The 17,281-nt window shown below is 43.3% G+C and overlaps 1 protein-coding gene across 3 annotated transcripts in view; it reads left to right on the top strand.

The window, feature by feature from the left end:
• Positions 1-17,281, top strand: part of vipas39 (VPS33B interacting protein, apical-basolateral polarity regulator, spe-39 homolog) — a 39,187-nt gene that overhangs the window by 19,483 nt on the left and 2,423 nt on the right. For all 3 annotated transcript variants that reach the window (XM_080201945.1, XM_080201944.1, XM_080201946.1), the window contains exons 11-18: positions 493-520; positions 2,569-2,642; positions 7,385-7,460; positions 9,316-9,450; positions 11,100-11,141; positions 14,566-14,655; positions 15,125-15,211; positions 16,807-16,896. In XM_080201945.1, coding sequence (XP_080058071.1) covers positions 493-520; positions 2,569-2,642; positions 7,385-7,460; positions 9,316-9,450; positions 11,100-11,141; positions 14,566-14,655; positions 15,125-15,211; positions 16,807-16,896 — 622 coding nt within the window. The remainder of the gene's footprint in view (positions 1-492; positions 521-2,568; positions 2,643-7,384; positions 7,461-9,315; positions 9,451-11,099; positions 11,142-14,565; positions 14,656-15,124; positions 15,212-16,806; positions 16,897-17,281) is intronic.

Here is a 17,281-nt window from a genome sequence, read left to right as displayed (position 1 = left end):
CGATTCCTGATGCGGCACGGTGGCACAGTGGTTAGCTTTGCTGTCTCACAATGCCGGGGACCCGGGTTCGATTCCTGGCTTGGGTCGCTGCCTGTGTGGAGCCTGCATGTTCTCCTCATGTCTGTGTGGGTTTCCTCCGGTTTCCTCCCACTGTCTGAAAGATGTGCTGGTTAGGTGCATTGTCCATGTTAAATTCTTCCTCAGTGTGCCCAAACAGGTGACGGAGTGTGGCAAGTAGGGGGTTTTCACAGTAACTTCATTGCAGTGTTAATATAAGCCTACTTGTGACACTAATAAATAAACTTTAAAAAAACTTTATATCCAGTAATCACTGGGTGGTGGTAGAATTAGATTTTTCTAGCTAATGTCAGTGGCAACAAATCCAGAAAGTGAGAGCTTCAGAATTGGGTAGGTAAAGGAAGTTAATTCAGAATAAAATATTCTGACATGCAAGGTGACATTACACTATATTTCATGTTTCTTTTAACGCAGGGTTCTGGGGAGAACGGAAGAGGCTGCAGTAAGTATGCTACAGCTTGGAATGCAAATAAAGCTTTGTCCGATCCACTCCCGGGTCGAGTCCAGTAACTATTTGGGGTACTGTAGTGTTGTGGTTAGGTTACTGGACTAGTCACCCAGCGAATGTGAAATCAGTTTGAAAGATCTGGAAGTGAAGAGCTGGTATCAGCATGAGTGACCATTAAGCTGCCAAGTTGTCCTGTTGAGAGTTAAACTTGCTGCCCTTAGCTGGTCTGGCCTATATGTGGCTCCAGTCCCAACCTGACATGGTTGACTCTTAACTGCCTTAGCTCATCACTCAGTTTTACTGAACTACAAACGAGCTTCACTACTACATTCTTGGAGTGCTGTGGATGGGCAGTCAATGCCAGTGACGTCCATATCCCGAGTGTGAATTATGTGTAAAATGCACAGAATCATTTCCCCTCCACTTCCCCATTGAACTCCCACAGGTTTAGTGCAGCATAAGTGAGACGGTATAATTTTCCCAGCAATGTCCCATTGCCTTAGGTGACTATCCCTCTGGTGCTTTGGCATAACATTACTGAATGAGGTAAAACAAGTTACTGGGCAATGTAATGGACAAACGTGCCAGCAAATTGGCAGAGGAAAAGCTACCATCTCCTTGGGTGTGGATTGCAACTGAATTCCAGGCTCGGAGGTGTGATTGTGAGGGACCAGAAAGTTCCTACGATGAGGAAGGAGTCTGTTCGGCCCATCAAGTCTGCACTGACTCTCCAAAGACAGCTTCTTACCCTGTTTGTGATCTCGACCCCACATTCCTGCCTACCACCTTTCATCCCCTTGTTAATCGAGTACCTTTTGTTTTGTTCTGGGACATAAGAACATAAGAAATAGGAGCAGGGGTAGGCCATCTAGCCCTTCAAGCCTGCCCCGCCATTCAATAAGATCATGGCTGATCTGTCGTGGCTCAGTTCCACTTTCCCGCCCTCTCCCCATAACCCTTAATCCCCTCGCTTATCAAAAACCCATCAACCCGCATCTTAAAAATATTTAGCGAGGCAGCCTCCCCCACTTCAATGGGCAGAGAATTCCAGAGATTCACCACCCTTTGAGTGAAGAAGTTCCTCCTCAGCTCCGTTCTAAACCGCCCCCCCCTTTATCTTGAGGCTGTGCCCCCTAGTCCTGTCCTTTCTGAGCGGGAAGAGTCTCTCCACCTCTATCCTATCCATCCCATTCATCATCTTATATGTCTCAATGAGATCTCCCCTCATTCTTCTAAACTCTAACGAGTACAAGCCTAGTTTATTCAGCCTCTGCTCATAGCTCAACCCCCTCAACTCCGGCATCAGCCTAGTAAACCTCCTCTGCACTCCCTCCAAGGCCAAAATATCCATGCGTAAGTGCGGCGACCAAAACTGCGTACAGTACTCCAGCTGCGGCCTCACCAGTGCCCTATACAGCTGCAGCAAGACCTCCCTACTTTTAATATTCAATCCCCCTCGCTATGAAGGCCAGCATCCCATTAGCCTTCCTGACCACCTGCTGCACCTGCAGGCTGGGTTTTTGCGACTCATGCACAAGGACCCCGAGGTCCCTCTGCACCGTCGCCTGCTGCAGTTTTTCGCCACGTAAGTAATAGTCCTTCCTACCATTATTCCTACCAAAGTGGACCACCTTGCACTTGCCAACATTAAATTCCATTTGCCAGTTCCTGGTCCATTCGCCCAGCCTATCTAGATCCTTCTGCAGACTCTCCACACCCTCCGCACAATTTGCCGTTCCACCAATCTTGGTGTCATCAGCAAATTTCGACACCAAACACTCGGTTCCCTCCTCCAGATCATCTATATAAATGGTAAATAGCTGAGGCCCCAGCACCGACCCCTGGGACACTCCACTAGTCACCAACCGCCAATCCGAATAGCACCCAGTTGCCATGTGAGTGGTTTGGCTTGTGAGGTCTTGTTGTTAAATTAATGCCAAACAATTGTCGTGTGGAGCAAATGCACAAAGGGCACGAAAAAATACTAAGATTCAATAGACACTGTTGTGATTTTTGTAGAATTGTTTCATCTCTTGTTACAGCTCTTGCAGTACAAGGATCATCTGAATATCAAAAGCCAAGTGAAGAAAACAGAATATTTAAAAAACTGCACTGGGTGAGTGCCCTGAAGAGAGAGATACAAATAACTGAATAGAAGCTAGTCATGTTTCATTATTCCTACCCAAATATTTCTGTCTTCTGTTTACTCTCTTTTCCTGCAGACTCCTTGCTGTGATGTGTCCTTGGGCTCTGTGTCATCCAGTATCTCACCCGAGTTCTTATTCTTTCTGTGTGTGTGTGTGTGTGTGTGTGTGTGTGTGTGTGTGTGTGTGTGTGTGTGTGTGTGTGTGTGTCTGTCTGTCTGTCTGTCTGTCAGTGGGCTGTGTCGAGCACACAACGATCGAGCCCAGTCACGATCCTGACCTTCACACCTGTGTGCTTTCCCAGCGCCTTTTGCTTTTGCTGTAACTGTCTGCACTCATCCAACTCTGGCCTATTGTCCATCCCTGATTCTATCATATCACTATTGACAAAATTCCCTCTCTTACACCTTCTACATCTCTCTCGCCCTTTAAAATGTTCCATAACGGCCTTCTCCAAAAAAAATTGAAGTCTCAGAAATTTGATTTAGAGCAGCAGCACGGTAGCACAGTGGTTAGCATTGCTGCTTACCACAACGCCAGGGATCTGGGTTTGATTCCAGCCTTGGGACACTGTGTGGAGTTTGCACTTTCCTCCTGTGTTTGTATGGGTTTCGTCCAGGTACTCTGGTTTCCTTCCACACTGCAAAGATGTGCGGGTTAGGTTGATTGGCCATGCTAAATTGCCCCTTAGTATCAAGGGGTTAGCAGGGTAAATGTGTAGGGTTACAGGAATAGGGCTTGGGTGGGATTGTGTTTGGTGTAGGCTTGATGGGCCAAATGGCCTCCTTCTGTAGGGATTCTATGAATTCTGGTTGAGGGCTGGATAACACCAAGTTTACCATAGTTTTTCTCTAGTGATCATTGTTTTTAAGTTACTCCCTCCCTTTTTGCCTCTGATTTTCTATTATTCTTCGGATGCTTTCTGTGTCTTCTACTGTGAAAGCAGAAACAAATACTTGTTCAAAATACCTGACGTTCCTTTGTTTCACATTATTAACTTATGGACCAATGTTTACTTTATATTTCTTGCTAGTTTTCTCTCATATTTCAATTTCTCCCTTTTTTCAGTCATGCTATGCAGGTTTCTAAAAATGTTCCCGAGCCTCCAGGCTATCACTAATGTTGCAACATTATACATCTCTTAACTTGAGAAACTGAGTTACAGAGAAAGGTTGAATAGGTTAGGACTTTATTCCCTGGAGCGTAGAAGAATGAGGGGAGATTTGATAGAGCTGTATAAAAATATGATGGGTATAGATAGAGTGAATGCAAGCAGGCCTTTTCCACTGAGGCTAGGGGAGAAAAAAACTAGAGGACATGGGTTAAGGGTGAAGGGGGAAAAGTTTAAACGGAATATTGAGGGGGGGGCTTCTTCATACAGAGAGTGTTAGGAGTATGGAATGAGCTGCCAGATGAAGTGGTGGATGCATAAGAACATAAGAAATAGGAGCAGGAGTAGGCCATATAGCCCTTCAAGCCTGCTCTGCCATTCAATAAGATCATGGCTGATCTGAAGTGGATCAGTTCCACTTTCCCGCTTTCTCCCCATAACCCTTAATTCCCTTGCCTACCAAAAACCTATTTACCCATGACTTAAATATATTTAGCAAGGTAGCCTCCACCACTTCAACGGGCAGAGAATTCCAGAGATTCACCACCCTTTGAGTGAAGAAGTTCCTCCTCAACTCTGATCTAAACTGCACCCCCCCTTATCTTGAGGCTGTGCCCTCTAGTCCTGCTGTCCTTTCTAAGCGGGAAGAATCTCTCTACCTCTACCCTATCCATCCCCTTCATTATCTTATACGTCTCAATAAGATCCCCCCTCATCCTTCTAAACTCCAACGGGTACAGACCCAGTCTATTTAGTCTCTCATCATAGTCCAACCCCCTCATCTCCGGTATCAGCCTAGTGAACCTCCATTGCACTCCCTCCAAGGCCAAAATATCCTTGCGCAAGTGTGGCGACCAAAACTGCACACAGTACTCCAGCTGCGGCCTCACCAGTACCCTGTACAGTTGCAGCAAGACCTCCCTGCTTTTATATTCTATCCCCCTCGCTATAAAGGCCAGCATTCCATTCGCCTTCTTGATCACCTGCTGCACCTGCAGACTGGGTTTTTGCGACTCATGCACAAGGACCCCCAGGTCCCTCTGCGCTGTAGCATGCTGCAGCTTTTCGCCCTTTAAATAGTAATCCCTCCTACTATTATTTCTGCCAAAGTGGATAACCTCACACTTGCTAACATTATACTCCATCTGCCAGGTCCTTGCCCACTTGCTCAGCCTATCCAGATCCCTCTGCAGACTTTCCACACCCTCCACGCAATTTGCTTTACCACTCATCTTCGTGTCATCAGCAAATTTCGTCACCCTACACTCAACCCCCTCCTCCAGATCATTTATATAAATGGTAAATAGCTGAGGCCCCAGCACCAATCCCTGCGGCACTCCACTAGTCACCAACCACCAATCAGAATAGCACCCATTGATACCAACTCTCTGCTTCCTATTAGGCAACCAATCCTCTATCCATGCTAACACCTTATCCCCAACTCTGTGCACCCTAACCTTCTGTAGCAACCTTTTATGAGGCACCTTATCAAACGCCTTTTGAAAATCTAGAAACACCACATCCACCGGTTCCCCTCTGTCTACCGCACTAGTCACATCCTCATAGAAATCCAATAAATTTGTCAAACACGACTTCCCCTTAACGAATCCTGCATCTGCGCTATCAAACCATTCCTTTCTAGGTGTCTCGCTATTTCTTCTAACAATGAACAATGTGCTTTGTCTGTATAGTACGCAAGAAACAATACTTTTAAATGAATGCTAATACATGTGACAATAATAAATCAAATCAAATATTGGGACAAATATAGCAAGCTTCTTTTTAAATCATAGACTCATCCTTGCACAAAGTTACCATGGAAGGAAAAGTCCTTGGAGTGGACTTCCAGCCTGTCATGGGAGCCTAGACTTTCTGCCCACAGCCTGCGGATTTTTCAGGGCTCTGTGGGAGGCAACGTGGAAACAGTGGAGGATCCGTAACATTTCTCTCCAATTTGCCAGTGTGGGGGATCTGAATGCTGAATATGCTGAGAGCAAACACAGACTGCTGTGTTGAAACACAAACTGTATTTCAACATTAAAGAGTCAAGAGAGGGTTGGGAAGAGCAGCAAGGGCATGTGCTGAAGCAATCTTTTAGGTTAATTTTTACTTGCAGCTGGGGAGTTTTCCACACTCTGACTGCTGTTCTCGATTTCCATTCTCATTCTTATGGGATTCTGTTGGGTTACCACTCCGATCAGCAGGAAATTCCTGGCAGTGTCACAGGATTACTGATACCTTACAACAGGATAAATTTCCCCAAGGAGCTGTTGAGGCTGGGGATCAATTGTAAATTTCTAAAATACAGATGGATAGATCCTTTCAGGTCAGATAACAGGCTCACTTTTAACATTTTAAGAAAAACTTGGGCAGGTACATGGATGAGAGGGGTGTGGAGGGATATGGCCCAGGTGCAGGTCAGGGGGACTAGGCAGAAAAATGGTTCAGCACAGACAAGATGGGCCAAAAGGCCTGTTTCTGTGTTGTAGTGTTCTATGGTTCTAACTTCCTTAGCCACAATGGTGCATCCTTCCCAGCGCATCTTTGTTTCTCAGTGGAATAAGTGTTATGATATATCTTCATAAATGGCTGTTGCTGCTGCTTTACCATCTTATCTTTTAACCTATTTTCCTTGCCCACTTTAGCCATCTCTGTATTTACATCCTTATTCAAGTTTAAAACTCCGTTTCAGAACCAAATTTTTCACCCTCAAACTGAATGTGAAATTCATTAGGTTATGATCACTCATATTTAGATGATTCTTTACTATGAGGTCATTGATCCTATTTCATTACACATTTTCAGGTCTAGAATAGCCTGTTCCCGGGTTGGTTTCAGAACATACTGTTCTAAGAAACTGCCCGAAGTGAACTCAGCCTTCAATCTATCTTTGCCTCTTCCAGTCTAATTTTTCCTCCAATCCACAAAATTGGATAAAAATCTCCAATGGACTGAATATTCTTGTGTTGGGTAAGCAGATTCAGTGACTGATTTAGCCCAAAACGTAAGGTTCGTTTCCACTCAAGACTGTAATAGTGGAATGTAATATAGATGGACTCAGTGGATTCAATAGTCAGCCTCTTTCTCTGCCTGAATCATTTCTATGTGGCACACTAACACAGTGCCATTGAAGGTGTGTTCATTCCAGTAACCGTTCATTAGCATGTGATGCCAAGGGGCACATGAAGGCGAGCCCAGTTGTATACTCTGTGATTGTTTTTGAGCCGACCTTAGGAACAGCTCCCTTCACTTTGCGTTGTGTGTGTGAAGCTTTTTAAGAACATTTCTGTCTATCAGATCTATTGTACATTCCAAGCTGACAGTACCTGGATGTGACAAGAATCCAAACATAACACATCAGAGCATCAAGACAGGGCTGGAAGGAATCAGAAAGACATGATAGGACACTATTAAATACACCTTTTTCTTTTTGAATAATGTCTAATCTACGCCAATGTAAGAGAATCAGTGTGTAAAAGTGTGCTCCCTGCAAATCACCAGTTATATCTGTCTTGCACTGAGTAGTTGCTTTAAGTCCCTGAGAGATGGTGATTGTTGAAACAGACATTCCACATTACTGTATCTCCATGCTTTTCTTTTTAGTCTTGCATTTGCTTATGATGACGCCACATTTGTTAAAGATCACTACACGCTGCTGGACAGACAGATCATTATTGAGGTAAGAGCAATCTGGAAATATTTCATTTTTTTTCTAAATCTAATTTTTGTTTCCGTTTGTGTTGAATCACTTGGTCACTGCCTCCCATACCTGCCATTGGTCATCATCTCCTGTAACCACTATTGGTTCAGAGGTTGTGAACCTTTGGAACTCTGTTCCTTAAATAGCGGTGAAGACAGCGTCAGTGAATATTTTTAAGGCAGCAATAGATAGGTTCTTGATTAACAAGGGAGTCAAAGATTATTGGCAGAGGGGTGGCATGGTGGCACAATGGTTAGCACTGCTGTCTCACAGTGTCAGGGACCTAGGATCGATCCTAGCTTGGATCACCGTTTGTGTGGAATCTGCACGTTCTCCCCATGTCTGCTTGGGTTTCCTCACGGTGCTCCGGTTTCCTCCCATAGTCCGAAAGACGTGCTGGTTAGGCGCATTGGCCATGCTAAATTCTCTCTCAGTGTACCCATAAAAGTGCCGGAGCTTGGCAATTAGGGGATTTTCACAGTAACTTCATTATAGTGTTAATGTAAGCCAACTTGTGACAAATAAATAAATTTTTTAAAAAAGAGTGTGAAGTTGAGGCCACATTTAGATGATCCATTACTTTATTGAATGGTGGAGCACACTTGGGGCTAAATGGCCTATTCGTATATTGGATGTAATTCCTATTCCCTGATTTAGGGGAGACATTGATCCAGAAGTAGTGTGACTGGACTAGTAATCTGACGGCCCAGGATTAATGTTCTGGGGACATGGATTAAAATCTCAACATGGCAGCTGGTGGAATTTAAATTCAGTTAATAAATATGGAATGTAAAGCTAGGCTCAGTAGTGATAAATCATTTATTGTTGCAAAAATCCATCAGGTTCACAAATTTATTTAAGGGAAGGAAATTTTGTCTCCTTACTGGATCTGGTTTACATGTGATTCCAGATCCACAACACTGTGATTGACCCTGAAATGCCCTCAGAAATGGTCTAGCAAGCCACTTGGTTCAAAAACAATTAGGAACGGACAACCCATGTCCCTAGAAAGACAAAGAGTATTACTTTAATGGCCTGGATTTTGCTTTGCGAATAACAGCACTCACCATTATTTTTGATCAGTTAGACACCGACTTCCAGGATATGCGTATGCACAGTTAAATCTGGAAGTTACAGCCTCGGTTTTCCTGCTGCTCTGCACTTATCATACCTCTTCAACATTGGAATTAGTTCTAGTTACGGACTAAATGTGGTAGAAAAAGATGGGCAGGTGCATTTGGATGAAAGTGAATTTTTAATGGCATGATACTTAATGCCAAACAACCTCTCCAGCCTTGAAAATCTAACTTCATAAGTGTGGAATTACATTCCTCCAGAGTTAATTAGTGTTGGAGTTTTTTTAAAAATATTTTTTCCATTTATATCTTTTATCCCCTTTTCTCCTATTTCCATTTTTCAATCCTTTGTTTTATTGTGCTTTCTATACGTGATTTAAATCTCATTTATAATATCTGGTTTATACCAGATATATACCAGTGTGTTTCAGTCAGGATTCTTCAGTCTGATTGGTTGAAGAGCCCTCCTGTTGCCTTCTCTGCACTAACGTGCCACAGATCTGTGTAGAGGGGGCCGCACAGGATCAGAGTCCTGATGACGACGAGGCTCCACTCCAAGGACCATTGTACACTTGTATGCCCTCCAAGTACACAATCCAGTGTGATTATGCAGTGGCCTTAACTAATTAGCAAACTGCAAAAGGAGAGCTTCTATGTGTCCCAACTTTATTGGTGTCTGAACCACATTGTAACTATGGGTATATTAGTGTAAAACTGGTTTTGGAATCGAAGTGACCCTTTTTGTTTTGGGGTTTCAGGAGAATGACAAACGCATTGAGGCATCTGGACAAATGGAGGTTTTCAGGAAACATCCCAGGAAGGCCTCCATCCTTCACATGCCACTGGTCACAACACTTTACTATTCCTGTTTTTACCATTACGGGGAATCTGACGTGAGTCATTATTTTTTATATACACACGTATGTCTTTGCACATGTGTTAATAACAGCAGGGCTGACGATAATGGAGGCCTACTTTGCAGTATTTTGACTAATTGGAGATTGTCACCTTGAGGAAGAGCCACTACTTTAATTCTGTTAGTGTCGGCTCCCATTTGCATCATAAATGTAAAATAACCACGATCGCACCATAAAATAGATGCTTGTGAAAATAAAATGGTTAATTCTGAGTGGCAAACCAACACATGGGGTGCGATTTTTCCATCCACACTCCCTCCAAAGCCGGGAAAATCCTGCCTGAGGTCAATGGATCTTTGGATGGTCTGTGTCCTGCTTGCTCCGATTCCCGTGGTGGGTGGGATGGGAAAATTCCACCCATAGAGTTTGTGTAAGTGATAATTCGATAAAGTAGCATTGATCTAAAAGTATCAGATTCATTTATAAGCCCTTCCCTTCAACTCCACGTCAGAGATAGGGTTGGAATTTTACCTTCCACCTTTGAGCTTTGCCAGAACTTTGACCTAATTTCTAATATCAGGATCAATGTTTGTTTCAAGTCCCAGTGATGCTGTCACTGAAAAGGGCTAGTGTGATGTCATTGTAGAAACCCCTGGTACTATCTGGTCATATGTCACCATTTCTTCATCACTTCTTGGTCAATATACCGGAAATGATGGGCAATGTGGTGGCACAGTGATTAACACTGCTGTCTTACAGCTCCAGGGACCTGGGTTTGATTCCTGGCTTGGGTCACAGCCTGTGCAGAGTCTGCATGTTCTCCCCGTGTCTGTGTAGGTTTCCTCCAGGTGTTCCAGTTTCCTCCCACAGTCCACAGATGCGTGGGCTAGGTGGATTGGCCATGCTAAATTGCCCCTTTGTGTCAAGGGGGTTAGCTAGGGTAAATGCATAGGGTTATGAGGATGGGACCTGCGTGGGATTGTGGTCAGTGCAGACTCAGTGAGCCGAATGGCCTTCTTCTGCTCTGTAGGATTCTATGATTCAATGAACTCCCTGCCTCAGCACAGTTTGGCAGGGGCATCATCACCACAAGGACTGCAGCAATTTGAAGTGAAATTCCTATCACCAACTTCTCAGGGTAATTAGTGACCAGCAGTAAACTGGAGTCTTGCCAACATTGCGTACATTTCAAGAACACTTTTTAAAACATTGCACAAACCACTCCAATCGCAGTTGGAATGCTGCACACCAGTGACTAAGTTAGCTCATTTGCTTTTGCCTGAATCATTAAGAATTAAGACTGGCGCAGATACACAAAACTGATGCCACTTTATTAACATGCCAAATAATACCATCGAATCTTAAATATTTAAGAAGTACCTGACATACTTGGGTAGCCATCATTAATTGAAATAATTTTATTGCAGGGTCAAACATAGTTAAATCTGCTGCAATAGCATCAGCTGGACAGAATTAGATGACAGTTTTTGTCCAGGTTGTGTATTGACAAGGTTGTTTTAATGGGCAGAGAAGGGGTAATGCGAACACTGCTGTTGGTGTCACCACTATGATGTTTGGTGTGGGGTGTACAACGCAATGTATATCATTATCTCCTGAATCGTTCTGGCCCTCGTTTAGGAATGAAACACTTCGTGATTCTGTGTTCTCATTTTGTTTCTTTGTAGGGAACATTCAGTAGTCCAGCCAATTTGAAAGCAACATTCAAAGTAAGTACTATGTCTTTACAGTCACGCAAAAGAAAGCATTTATTGAATAAAATGCACAAGTCCCAACAAGCACCTGTATTTCAGTGTGCAACCTCGCTCGTCACTGATTCCATCCTCCCCAATTTAATCCATGGAGAGAAGATGCTCCAAAATTCTCCCAGCTCACAGTTTAGTATGTATGAAGTCAGTGCATTTTCCCCTGGATGGGAAGTTGTGATTTTATTATCTGCTTCCTTTAACCATCCCAAGAATTGACAAGTATCAACTTTTTTTTATATTCATTCATGGGACATGGACGTTGCTGACCGGGCAGCATTTATTTCCATCCCTAGTTCCCGGAGGGCAGTTAAGAGTCAATCACATCGCTGTGGCTCTGGAGTCACATGTAGGCCAGACCGGGTAAGGACGGCAGATTCCCTTCCCTAAAGGACATTAGTGAACCAGATGAGTTTTTACAGCAATTGATAATGGCTGCATGATCATCAGTAGATTCTTAATTCCAGACATTTTTTATTGGATTCAAATTCCACCGTCTGATATGGCAGGATTCGATCCCAGGTCCCCAGAAAATTAGCTGAGTTTCTGGATTAATGAACTAGCGATAATGCCACATGGCCATCAGCTCCCCTAATATAATTAGGGGAGGTGATTAATTATACTTAATATAATAATGGCTCTGTGATAAACACTTCCTGCACCGAGTCAAACATTTGTGGGCTTAAACCCCACTCCAGAGACTTGAGCATATAATTTAGGCTAACTGATACTCCATTGTAGTACTGAGGGGAGTACTACATTGTCAGAGGTGTCCACCTTTCAGATAAGAAGTTAAACTGAGGCTTCAGCTGCCTGCTCAGGTGGATGTTATAAAAAATAAGTCCCAGGGCATAATTCTCAAAAAAGCATAAACTCTCACTCAATGGGTGGAATCTTTGGCACTTTTGAGATATTTCAGGCAATGGGCCATTTCCAGTCCCGACCCTGCTTGGATCAGAAATGCAGTAACAAAGAATATTTGGGAGGCAACCAATTGAGAGCTGTCTCCGTGTTGACTGAAGTGGTAGGCCCAATCAGAGGGCCTGCAGCACTCAACTTCTCCAGGGCGACCATCACAACACATGACAACGCAGAGTCGTTGGGCAGAAACTGATAGCCAAGTTCCACACACGTGAGGGCGGCCTCAACTGGGATCTTGGGTTCATGTCACACTACCTGTAACCCCCACGACTTGCCTAGGCTTGCAAAATCTCACTAACTGTTCTGGCTGGAGACAATTCACATCTCTTTAGTCTGTGCTTAACCCTCTCTCCACTCACATTGTCTGTACCTTTAAGACTTGATTACCTGTAAAGACTCACATTCTGACCACTTGCAAATTGAGTTTGTGTCTGTATATGCGCTGTTTGTGAACACAACTCCCACTCACTGATGGAGGCATTGGTAGCTTGTGCTACCAAATAAACCTGTTGGACTTTAACCTGATGTTCTGAGACTTCTTAATGTGCCCACCCCAGTCCAACGCCTGCACCACCACATCTTGGCACTCAACAGACAACAATTCTCTGGGAGAGGTGAATGCTGCTGAAGTAGGTGGGAGAATGTGAGACCACTGCAAAATGGAGACACCCTTGGAAGCCGACCTGATATTAGAAACTATGGAAGGCTCACAGCTCTTGGTTCCCTGAGTGTAGAGGGGAATCCCTTCAGAGGAACAGTAGTGGCATAGACTCCATCCTTTGCAATCATGCAACTTAACAATGGGGCCAGATGATTCAATGGATTTCTGGTCTCCCCACTTAGCAAGATGCCAGAGACAGTTAACATTCGAAGAATTCCAGTGACACCTATATTTTGGTGCTAAGTGGGTCCTTATTTGATGCTAATAGGCTGTCTGTTATTACTGGACAGCTAGCCACTGCCACTTAGAGCCCATCTTCAGCAAATGCTGACCTGATGCATGATTTTGCTCCTGGTCCCCCTCCAAACGCACTGTTACAGGGCTGCAAAGTTTGAATCTACAGTGTGCTTCACTCGTTTTCAAATAGGTAAAACAATGAACATTGTCAAAACAAGCTCAATGACTCATTTTTACAGAATTTTCATGACTGAACAGAAGCAGCATTTTCCATTTACAATGTGTTCTGTAACATGCTTTTCTGGAAGGAATATTTTCTTCATTGCTATATTTCTTTTGGGTTGGTTACTGTTTGGGAAAACCAACCTGCTATATCTCAAGGACCTGCTTTCTCAAAGCCACGTGAGTCCTGCCTGACATTGAATGTTTTGTTTTGTGAAATCTTGTCCAGGATGCCTGGGGAGCTAACCCAGCTGAACTCCTATGTAATGAATCAACTCAACAGGACAGGTGTGAATGATCACTGAAATATCCAGACTGAATCTTATCATGTAAGGCACATTAGTTCAGATATCTCATTTGGATTGTAACCTACACCTCTCAGCCTGACTGCCTTGTAACTCTGTCCCTTTGAGACTCAATTATCGCACTCTTAATATGTTATATCAGGTTACCTCATATGACAGAAATCTCGGTATGTAACAGTGAGCTGTGACAGTGAGAGGTACCATTTCGGAGCTCGATTCTGTCTGGAGCAGGTGCTCACTGATAGACATTGCCAGAAGCGATGCAGTTGATAGCCATGACCTTGGCTTTGTATTTTTCTTTTGTTGCTAGTACGATAAATGCTGAGGCCAGGATGAGGCACCCTGACTCTCACCCCAGCAAAGATTGTCAGGAATAGGGAATAACTTGTAACTTGTCTGCCTAATCGTAGTACATTCTGTACAAAGGACAAAGCCCTCACCTATAAACTGGAACAAAACACCACAGGCAGGTTCACTTTAACTTGCTAATAGAAGCATGTGAAACTGGACTGCACATGGTTTATGAGCAGAATCTGCACCAGAGATTACTGGCCAGCCAGGAAGAAGTTTCTGCATATGATGCATTCTCCTCCAGTTGTGGTGACCTTTGTTTTTGAGTCTGGGGTAAAGGGGAGGACCGATGCATCGCTTGTATGGATGCAAACATGGTGCATCTTGCGTTGGAATACTTACTTTCTTCTTTCTCCTTTTGAGTAAGAATAAAATGGGCCACAATTGAGGAGAGGCACAAAAACAAATAACAATCTTCAGGGTGCTTGATGACACAGAGTGGACCAGTACCCACGTATAAGGTGGGGGTGCCAACAGTTACAATTCCACAATGAGTCAGTTAGGCTTCAAGATTAGGGAATAAAGAAATGTCAATAGGGCAATTTGAAAACAATGTGTTTACAGTTTCACAAGAGACGCAGAGAGAAAAAAAACAATGTGGATGAATTATGTCCTATTTTTAGTGAGGTTATATTGTGTATGTATGTGTATTTGTATTGAGTAGAAAATATTAATTCTGCTTGCGTTTTAGATTTCAGACAAGCAGTACTTACTCACTACACTTGCAGCTCGTGCCAAACTGAAGGCTTGGAAAGATGTTGATACCCTATTTACTACAAAGGTAGTTTTTTTGTATGAAGACCTCATCGTATCAATAGTCTGTACTTACAGCAGAATGTGTTCTTTAGTACTTTAACCTACTTATCCGTTTGTTAATAAAAATAGCAGGTTTCATAGTTTTACTTTCTTGGTTACTGATTTGATTTATTATTGTCACATGTATTAGTATGCAATGTAAAGCATTGTTTCTTGCATGCAATACAGACAAAGCATACCGTTTATAGAGATGGAAAGGAGAGACCGCAGAATGTAGTGTTCAGGTCACAGCTAGGGTGTACAGAAAGATCATTTTAATGAGAGTTAGGTCCATTCAAAAGTCCAGTGGCAGTAGGGAAGAAGCTGTTCTTGAGTTGGCTGGTACTTGCTAGATATTCATTAAGGGAAAGACTTGTATTTATGTAGCACCTTTCATTGCCAAAGAATGCTATAAAGCAAATTGATGATATACCATTGCATTTTGTTTTATTTAGAATTGGCTAGGATATACCAAAAAGAAAGCTCCAATTGGATTTCATAGAGTTGTGGATATCTTGCACAAAAACAATGCCCCAGTTGAGGTAAGATGCTATTTCTAATACTTTGAATAGATATTTCCTTTCTTCTCCTTTGAGTGGGAATAAAATAGGCCACAATCAAGGAGAGGCACAAAACAAATGACAATCCTTCAGGGTGCTTGGTGACACAGAGTGGACCGGTACCCATGTATAAGGTGGGGGTGCCTACTGTTACAATTCCACGATAGATCAATTAGGCTTCTTCTGTGCGTTACTGTTCTCTTGAGCTTCAAATTCACTTCACTTCATGTCTCACATCAACCTCCAAGTCACTTACTTTTCAGTTATTTTCAGTTATTCGGTCTTAATGAGTTAGTCATTGAAATGTCACAGTAAGAGCTATTACAGAAACATAAGAAATAGGAGTAGGAGGAGGCCATTTGGTCCTTCAAGCCTGCTGTGCCATTAATTATGATCATGGCTGATCATACAACTCAGTAGCCTAATCCTGCTTTTTCCCATAACCTTTGATCTCATTCAGCCCAAGTGCTATATCCAGCTGCCTTTATAATGTGATTGTGTTATTAGGATCAGAAAGCTACCACTGCTACAAAGGTCTTTTGGGATCTTGGCAATGCAACATGCTTGTCATTGACATCCACATGAGGGTTAGAACATAAGAACTAGGAGCAGGAGTAGGCCATCTGGCCCTTGAGCCCGCTCCGCCATTCAATAAGACCATGGCTGATCTTTTCATGGACTCAGCTCCACTCACCCGCCCACTCACCATAATCCCTAATTCCTTTACTGTTCAAAAATTTATCTATCCTAGCCTTAAAAACATTCAAAGAGGTAGTCTCAATTGCTTGACTGGGTAGGGATTTCCACAGATTCACAACCCTTTGCATGAAGAAAGGATTGTGTGAAGAAGGGTTTGCAATACTGCGATGATTCAGTGGTTTCTTCCATGCATTTTGACCCCTCCCCCCACCCCCACTTAAAAAATGATTTGTACTGTGATCATCCTGTTCCATTTTGTCATGTGGAACCGGAGAATACCAGATCACCTTAAATGCTGACGCAGAAACCATTTGGGATGTTGAGATGGCTGCTAGGGGGAATTAAATTATTCCGTTGGTAAGAGAGGGTTAGGGTGTGAAAACGAGGCTGGGGTTAATGCATTTTATTTTGGATACAGTTAGAGCAAACGGCACTTTGCATATCTGACCCAAGGTGTTTTGATGATGGGAATTACCTACTATTCCTGTCTCTATTGGTAAGCAAATATTAAGTTGAAGATAGATTTTAGAATAAGATCAGAACTTCTGTGGCACTAAATGATGTAAACTGGGATATCAGCAATGAGATATTAAGCCTGTGAAGCAGTCAATCTGATATCATGTGTGGTTTCATGTAACACATCATGCCACTATAAAAAGAAAGAATGTTTCATGGATTGATAATTCCATGAAATTATGGAGACCATTTGGCCCATTGACTTGGTTCTGTTTTTTGATAGAGTTAATTGGTCTTAGTTGTCTGCTCTTTCACCGTGGCCCCATAAGTGTTTTCTATACTTATGATTGAATCTGCTTTCAGCAATGCATTCCAAGTCACAACTCACCATTTAAAATAAATGCTTCCTTGTGTTGCCGCAGGTTATTCAAGAATATGTTGCTTTAGTGGATAGCACAGAACTGAAGTTGAACCTTGCCACAAAGTACAAGTGCCATAACATTGCGATTGATGTAAGTATAAGTGTGGATTTATTTCTACTGCGATAGGAAGGGGCTGAGTGCCACAAAGAGCAGTAGCACAGTTTCATGCAGAATGTCCATTGTGGATGTGTTTCACAGAGATCCAGAACAGCCAGGTGTGTTTAATGTCACAAATGGTCTGGGTCAACTCAGCTGCTGGATACCCTCTCAAACACTATAAACAGCAGGCTTTCATCAGTCATCTCCCCTCCATGCCCTCGGCGCCCACCCCACCCTTGGTCGGCGCCCTCAGAGCCTGCCCGTCCCCACCCCGCCCTTGGTCTCTAGCCTGTCCTCGATCTTCTCTCCCCCAAATTCTCACCCCTGTATCCTGTACAATACCCCTGACTGCCAACCCTCATTCCCCTTGCCACAG

Source organism: Carcharhinus amblyrhynchos, chromosome 14 (genome assembly GCF_965287045.1).
Source record: "Carcharhinus amblyrhynchos chromosome 14, sCarAmb.v2.hapA, whole genome shotgun sequence".
Taxonomy (NCBI): Eukaryota; Metazoa; Chordata; class Chondrichthyes; order Carcharhiniformes; family Carcharhinidae; genus Carcharhinus; species Carcharhinus amblyrhynchos.
The sequence above is the reverse complement of the archived record's forward strand: the minus strand, read 5'-3'. Positions and strand labels throughout refer to the sequence as shown.